Here is an 8,128-nt window from a genome sequence, read left to right on the forward strand (position 1 = left end):
CATACACTAACATTTCTTTAATGAATTTACAACTTTCTTAAAATCTAATACTTTGTACAATTGCCATTTGCTCTAATAATAGCATTAAGCTTTTTTGGAAGACTCAATACAAGCTTTCTTGTAACTTCTGGTGGAATACTCTCCCACTCTTCAATTATCTTCTTTTTGAGACCTTCTTTATTACTAATTTGATGTTTTCTCACCCGACGCTTTAACTCTTCCCACAGGTGCTCAATTGGGTTCACGTCAGGTGACTGCGGTGGTGTATGAAGCTGTTGGCGGACATTATGAATCATCCATTCACGTACGAGTCTAGCAGTGTGCTTGGGATCGTTATCTTGTTGGAATAAATAACGCCCCTCAAGGCCAAGTCTTTGAACACTTTGTTTTAAATTATTTCTTAAAATATTTAAATACGTATGCTGGTTCATAATATCGTCAATGAAAACTAAATTCCCGGTCCCATTAGCTGACATGTACGCCCACAATAAAACATTACCTCCTCCATGCTTTACCGTAGGACAGACGTTTTCAATTTTCAAAGCTGTATTTTTTTTTCTCCAGGCTCTATCCCGGCCATCTGAACCGAAAAGGTTCATTTTCGTTTCATCGCTAAAGATGACACTTTCCCAATACTCATTGCATTTGGTAGCATATTCCAAGGCAAATTCTAATCGTTTTTTTCGATTTTTTTCTGAAATCAATGGTTTCCTTCTCGCCATCCGGCTGTTATAACCTGCTCAATGCAAGCAGTTTCTAATTGTTTGAGGGTTTACATTTTTTGAGAACTCTTCTCTGACTTCGTCAGCGAGTTTAGGTGCACTTATTTTAGAATTAATTTTAATTTTTCTTACGATACTAGACTCTTCCCGTGCGGATAACTTTTTAGGTCAACCGGAGCGTGGCCGCACTTTATAGGAACGGTGGTTTTGTACTGATTTATTATGTACTGTACAGTGGCATGAGATTTTGCAATTATTTTACCAATATTTCTAAAGGATGTTTTCTTTTTCCACAAATCTACGATGATTTTTCTAATAGAAATTGGAATTTCACGGTTGTTATTATTCATTTTTCTTCTGATACTGTACGACTAAATCACCAACTTTAAAATGACGTTTTTGCAAACAAACATGATTCACTTGTTTCATGGGTAACCTGACCAAATCCAGTGTGATAAAATATTAATAACTGATAGTGCTAAATAGCGTTTTCTTAAAGTGTATGGACACTTTTTTTACATATTTTCTTGTTGTTAATATCATTTGGTTTTTTATTGTTAAAATGACGTATTCCAAACGACTTCACTATTTTTTTAAATTATTGCTAGGGATATTGTTTATAATAATTTAAAGGATATTTGTAATTAAATGTAAATTAAAAAGCATATTAAAAAAATGTACCGAAAAAAGACTAGTGTATGGAGACTTTTTTGACTGACTGTATGTAAATACATTTTTGATCTTTTAAATTAAATTATATACAAAGATACTATCGAACAAAGAAAACAAGGCATAATTTTACTGTCGCAAAAATATTCGAACACGGAATGCGGTGCGGTGCAATGCAGGTAAAAAATAATAGAAAAATATTGCATACAGACTTTTTTATGATCGTAAAAGATTATAGATGCATCAAAGACACAACTTTCTTGTTAGTTGTATGCAGTGCGTTGAAGGCAAACTTATAACTTACTAAAATTCACATTATGGGGCGAAAAGACAAAAATATTTCTTTTGACGTACGACAATTAATTATTTTTCACCACGCTAAAGGCAGATCGTATCGAGAAATCGGTAATTTGTTAAGTGTAAGTAAAAGTACAGTTGGTGATATAATTAGAAGATTTGTTCAAGAAGATCGTATTGAATCAATTCCGCAAAAAGGACGCCCGAAACTTATTGATGAACGTGAAATGCGTAAAATTATTAAACAAATTAAAATAAACCCTAGACTGAGTGTTCCTAAATTGACAGCTGATTTACTAGAGTACAGTAGCAAAAAAGTGCATCCCGATACAATTCGACGATTATTAAAAAAAGACGAGTACAGCGGAAGAGTAGCCAGAAGAAAGCCATACATATCGGAAGTCAATCACAAGAGACGTCTCGCCATTGCTCATGAATTCGTTGTGAAAGAGAAAACATACTCGGAAAGCATTATACATTTGCTGACGAAAAAAAATTCAACATTTTTGGATCTGATGGTCGTAAAATGGTATGGCGCAAAAAGAATGAAGAGCTAAAAATTAATAATCTCAGGCCTACTGTGAAACACGGCGAAGGGAGTATAATGGTTTGGGGCTGCATCTCAGCTGCCGGAGTAGGCGAATTAGTATTTATTGAAGGAAATTTAAATAAAGTTATGTACTTGGATCTTTTAAAACAAAATTTACTAAAAAGTACTGAAAAATTAAGTATACGTGACAATTTTAAATTTTACCAGGATAACAATCCAAAACATAAGTCGCGTTTAGTCCAAGAGTATTTATTATATAATTGCCCTGAAGTATTAAATCCTCCTGCACAATCACCTAATCTCAACCTTATAGAAAATCTATGGGAATTTTTAGACCGTAAAGTCCACAGTAAGCCAATCAACTCCAAAAACGAGTTAAAACAACGATTAGTTGAAGAATGGCATCGCATACCTGAAGATTACATTTAAAAAACATTGAAAACGTGCCGAAACGGCTACAACAAGTTATACAACATAAAGGCAATCATACGAAGTATTAATTTGTTTATATGTTTTTTGTATATATAAATTTTGCTCACAAATATTATGTTCCTGGTATGTGTCCGAATATTTTTGCGACAGTAAAATTATGCCTTGTTTTCTGTGTTCGATAGTATCTTTGTATATAATTTAATTTAAAACATCAAAAATGTATTTACATATACTAGAAACATGGTTGTAACTAATGATTATGCAATAAATAATGTTACTTAATAATAAGTTAGCAAAAAACTTAATATTTCCATAAATACCATAGTGTCCGAATATTAATGCGAGTCACTGTACATAAGTCCCATATCAGTCCATTGTATTGATAAACAGCACATTAAAAATTTCGAGATTTTTTCTGAAAATATCAGTGGGAAAAAGTACCAATTTTTTGCCACTTTTCAAATTTTGAACGGTGACAGGGTCAATCTTAGCAAATCTGAAGCCTCGAACGAAATTTTTAATCACCCACCCCCAACCACCCAAGAAAAACTATCAATCAGGAAAGGTCGCCACCGTTCTTGATCTGTTGTCCTGGGCCCTCGCTCAACTTCATCCCCCTCATAAGACCGGTACGGTACCAAACCGTGTAAAAAGAAAAAACTACGGTGAATTTGTCTATGGGATAACAATTTCGTTTATATTATGTAACCTCAGAGGCATTGAAATTGTTATTGAATTTTCTACTTAGTTTACATAGTTTACCATGGATTTAAAACAAAAACTTAACATCGTTTATTATCATTAAAAAAACAATTGAGAAATCATGATGATGATATAAAGGCCGAATATGACAAGTAATGCGGTGATAGTGGTAATCCTCCTTCACTGGCGAAACCACCTAGATGCGAACATCGATTTTGTGATTGTATCGACAACTTACTAGCGGATTATATGATAAAGGAGAAGAAGTGACGTCAATTCGAATTCACAAAATATCGTAAATATTATGTTCAATTCAACAACGTCGTTACTGAATTCTCTGCTTAATTTTCATAATCTACAGGTCTTTGTAATTTTATCATTTCCTATTCATTGTAATTAGTTTTGCGCAAGCGCTAAAAATGATTTGATAGCTTGACGGATCGTCTGTCATTTTATATTAGAAATCCTATTCCTCCATCTTTGTTTGTGTACCGGCTTCACACACTATACGAGTTTTAGCTGAATTGCACTGAAATTTCTCATTTTAACCCCGAAAACCTGCAGTAAGTAGCATAAATCTCAACTTAGGACTTCTATAGAACATACCCTGTTATGTAGGGCTATGGCCAGAGGCATGAGGGGTCGCGGTGGCATGAACAGAGGTCCTGGAGGGCGTCCCCCTTACAAAGTTAAATTGTTCCTACCCAGACATCCCTTTGATTTAGCCCTATGCGAGTCCGCATTTCCCCGTACCAAACCAGCTCCTGATGAGGCACCCCTTACACAGGCTCTGCTAAAAAGAAACTCAGATTTGTCACCTACTCCTAATGAGCAAACTTCAATCTTGAACTTGGTTACAAAGATCCAGACTGTGTTGGACAATTTAGTGGTTGCCCCTGGAAGTTTTGATGCTTGTGTAAGTGGATTTTATAAAAAGGTTTTTGGAGATTTGTTTCTTTTTAAATTGCACTCTCCCACCACTTCAAGAGAAATACTTTAAAAAGATATGATTTGTTTAAACCAGTACAAAGTTGCATATTTGAGTAGTTATCAAGTTTCAGTTTTCAATATTTTAGAACCCTAAATACTCCTGGAAATATAAAAAAAATTAGTTATGAACCTTGGGATTTCACATATTTTCTTACAACTATCGAAGTATGCAAATTTTAAAGGCTATTTAAAGGAGATTTTATCACTAAAATGCATTAGCGATCTGTTCCTCTATAAATTATTAATCTCCATAAAGCTGTGTTTATTGTGAGTTTTCAAGTGGGCTTCTTTCAGCAACTGGATGAAGTACGACAAGTGGGTTCATTCAAGAAAGGCACAATGGTAACTGGACACAACGTAGCTGATATAGTTGTGATCCTAAAAACTCTGCCAACAAAAGAGGCTGTTGAAGCCTTAGGCAATAAAGTGAGGGATGATTTGAAGAATTTAATGAAAAATGAAATTGTCCCTAAAGGAGAGCAACTGGCTCACTCAACAAATGAACGTGGTCTCGAAATACGTAATGCTTTTGCTTGTGTGAGAGTGCTGGTCACCACTTTACACCATAACATCCGCAAATTGGACCCAGAGATTCATCTGGATCAAAAGATAATGTTAAGCCATTTAGCAGCTATTCGTCATAGTAGGTGGTTTGAGGAGAATGCGCATCATTCCTCAATTAAAGTGCTCATACGTCTTCTACGCGATGTGAGATCTAGATTTGAAGGTTTCGAGCCTTTGACGCCATGGATGTTGGATCTCCTAGCTCATTTCACCATCCTGCATAATCCAAGCAGACAGGCATTGCCTATCAACGTGGCTTTCCGCAGAGTTTTTCAACTGTTAGCTGCGGGCCTTTTCTTGCCAGGATCTGCAGGTATAACTGATCCTTGTGAAGGGGTCAGCTTGAGGATACATACAGCTATAACCTTGGAGCAACAGGACATTTGCTGCCTTACTGCACAAACTTTATTGAGAGTTTTATCTCATGGAGGCTACAAGCAGATCCTGGGGATGGAGGGAAGCAACAATATTGCTAAAGAAATGTCTGTATGGGATGGAGTGGTGGTGTCTCCTTTGGACAAAGCTTATGAGAATCCACCGGAGAAGAAGGATGGAGATGAGGATGAGGAAATGGAAGAGGGCGAAGGGGATGAAAGTATGGAAACCCTAGAGGTTTAAGTATTTCAGATTACTTTACTGCTTTTTGTTAATTTGCAAATTCAATTTAAGTTTGTTATGTATATCGCGTTTTTCAGTCTCGATATAGATAAATTGAATCAGTGACTTTTTGTATTTTTTAAATCTCATTAAAAAAGATACACACTTTTAATAATTTTATTTCATATAAACCTGCATATAACCAACAAAATACCTTCTAGCTCAGCTACTTTTCTAGTAAAAATTATCAATTTAAATGCATTCCAAATACCTACAGTGTGTCACAAATCAGTGGGTAATCAGAGGTTAAAAGTTGATCTAAAATAATAATCACTTACCAGACACCATAGTGAGTGATAGTTTCCATATAAGTTCGAGATTTAAGGAAAAAAAATTTAAACATAAAACTCAATCGTTGTTGATAATTTGTGGATACCATTAACAAATTTGAGACACACTGTACATCACTAATCTTCAGATTTACATGCAAGGGTTAAACTGCGCTGACATATCTGCCTGATTGCAGTAAACTGGGTCGTTAACATTAGCTATTGGCAGCCTAAAAAGCTTGCCCTGAGGCATGCATACACAGATTTTAAACTGGGCAGTTAGGTAGCTATTTTTTGGCAATCTAGCTATGGGTAGTCTCTGAATGTCCACATAAGTTCCTTCTTTTCCACTCAGTACTATTGAGCCATTAATACTTTTGAGGTAAATGTCCTGGTCTGTGCTCCATACAATCTCTCTGGCTGAAATATGTTTTGAGAAGTTTTTGATTAAAGATTTTAAGTGCTAAAAAATCAAAGTCTAGGTAACTACGAAGATAGTTAAAACTTTCTTGTTTCAATAGAAATTTTCTTCTAGATAAACTTGCAAGTACTGAGAACTATTGGTTCTGAAACTTACCTTCAAGTTTGGAACCTTCACTGCCTTTAAAATGCAGTCTTTCCCCTTCAATTTTTAAATTTTCATCAAGTTTGCTTCGAATTTTGTTGGTTTCAATGCTCTTTCCTTTGAAAACATTTACATTTTTAAAATTTTTAAAGTTGGGGCTACTAGCATCAAATAAAGGCTTCTTATTTTTATTTTCCACAGTAAAAGAGCTTAAACCATGGAAACAAGTACCATTTCTCTCGACTGCCACTTTATTGAATACTCTGCTTAACCTGCTGTAAAGGTTTACAAATACAGAGCTGTTTTCCCCAGTTACCTCAAGATTTTCCCCTTTGAAGCCTTCCATAACTCCGTGTTGCTTGAATATGCGGCCCAAATCCACGTCTCCAAATAATTTTATCACTCTATGCTCCGGTAGCAGTTCTATGCTCTGCATACCATTTCCTATCCGCAGCACTCCCAGTATGGTCATAGTAAGGAGCAAATTCCCAACAGCCGAAAGGAACAATAAAAGCACCAAAGTCCAGAAAGCGAAAGTTTTTCTTCCTCGAGGGATTGGTTTTTGGTACTCCTGCACGGATTTGTATGCATTTTTGAAGCTGTTTTTCGGGTTTTTATGGCTCAAAAGAGTGGTTTCTTTGGAGAAACTCGCGTCGTTTTCTTCGGACAATAATTCGGAAGGTTGAGGAGAAGAAGATTCAACTTCAGTCATGTTTCTCGGGTTAAAATGAGAGGGAATGTAAACAGTGAGAATTACGTTTATACGGAGTGATTGGGTCGATTGCGAAAGCGGCGCCGCGACGCTGCTTTTGCGTGTTTGGGCGGCGCGATATTGGACAGCGTCGCATTCTAATTTTAACAAATTACACTCGATGTCAATAATTAGTTTATACCTATGAAATGGAATTCAGAAATATTATAAATGAAAAAGAAGCGGTGCCAGCAAATTTCTTTTTTAACAGGAAATCTGCCAACTTTGAGTGAAAACTAGCATTTAGGAAAGGTCATAAATGAACGCGATTGATAACTAAACGCGAAGAGCGGCATTGCCAAGTTTCGTAAAATACTAGCGAAATAGTGAAAAATATCCTTCTCGCATCTTGAATTGTCCTTTAATATTTTTTTCATTTAGTTAACTTAGTTAAATTTTTTTGACGTTATCAAAGCATACATAATCTACGCCGTTAATTTTAATATGTTTTATGCATATTTCGATAATTTGGTTAGGGAACTCGACAGGGGCGCGATAAAAGGGAAACTGAAAGTGAAAAACAAGCGATTTCAGATTTAATTTTTTTCAACTGACTATAATATGTTTTTGTATTTTTAAATAATGCAGGAATTTAATTAGCGATCGCAAAAGCGAAAACGAATTGTTTTGAATTCGTGGCTTTTTTCGAAAAATTCTATACAGCGCTCAAATAAAGAACCTACGCCACTCACTTTAACAGAGCATTTTTCTATATCTAAAATTTGCAACTTTGCATTTATGTGTCAAAATCCAATTAATTGCTCAGCGTGGTGCTGTCAAATCTTATCAAATTCCACTAAAACAAGATTTTCCGAATTTTAATAATAATAATACCATTCAATAGTATATTTAGTTTATTTATCTCCGACAAGGCTACTTATACTGGTAAATTTGTACATCACAATCATTTCCATATTGTAGATATAATATTACAGTCGACTAATGATATATTTACACATA

General features: G+C 35.2%; 3 protein-coding genes across 3 annotated transcripts in view; 2 read left to right on the forward strand and 1 right to left on the reverse strand.

Moving 5' to 3' along the window:
- The window catches only part of LOC136410314 (neutral alpha-glucosidase C-like), a 98,323-nt gene that overhangs the window by 9,832 nt on the left and 80,363 nt on the right, over positions 1-8,128 (forward strand). The window lies entirely within an intron of this gene.
- Positions 3,834-5,688, forward strand: LOC136410496 (interleukin enhancer-binding factor 2 homolog). The gene is made up of 3 exons (XM_066392684.1): positions 3,834-3,935; positions 3,991-4,288; positions 4,657-5,688. The coding sequence occupies exons 2-3, from the start codon at positions 3,995-3,997 to the stop codon at positions 5,542-5,544; spliced, it is 1,182 nt and encodes a 393-aa protein (XP_066248781.1). The 5' UTR covers positions 3,834-3,935; positions 3,991-3,994; the 3' UTR covers positions 5,545-5,688.
- On the reverse strand, positions 5,687-7,271 carry Scgbeta (sarcoglycan beta). Its single transcript, XM_066392685.1, has 2 exons — positions 6,430-7,271; positions 5,687-6,272 (listed from the first exon to the last, which is right to left on the reverse strand). Exons 1-2 carry the CDS (start codon positions 7,127-7,129, stop codon positions 6,004-6,006), a joined length of 969 nt encoding a protein of 322 aa, XP_066248782.1. The 5' UTR covers positions 7,130-7,271; the 3' UTR covers positions 5,687-6,003.

This window comes from Euwallacea similis, chromosome 8, assembly GCF_039881205.1.
Source record: "Euwallacea similis isolate ESF13 chromosome 8, ESF131.1, whole genome shotgun sequence".
Taxonomy (NCBI): Eukaryota; Metazoa; Arthropoda; class Insecta; order Coleoptera; family Curculionidae; genus Euwallacea; species Euwallacea similis.

Bases quoted from the DNA above. Each gene is read 5' to 3' on its own strand.
- LOC136410496 (XM_066392684.1), top strand. From the start codon at position 3,995: ATGGCCAGAGGCATGAGGGGTCGCGGTGGCATGAACAGAGGTCCTGGA. The intron at 4,289-4,656 runs GTAAGTGGATTT...GGCTTCTTTCAG, and splicing joins CTGGAAGTTTTGATGCTTGT to CAACTGGATGAAGTACGACA.
- Scgbeta (XM_066392685.1), bottom strand. From the start codon at position 7,129: ATGACTGAAGTTGAATCTTCTTCTCCTCAACCTTCCGAATTATTGTCC. The intron at 6,273-6,429 runs GTAAGTTTCAGA...AACATATTTCAG, and splicing joins TGAAGGTTCCAAACTTGAAG to CCAGAGAGATTGTATGGAGC.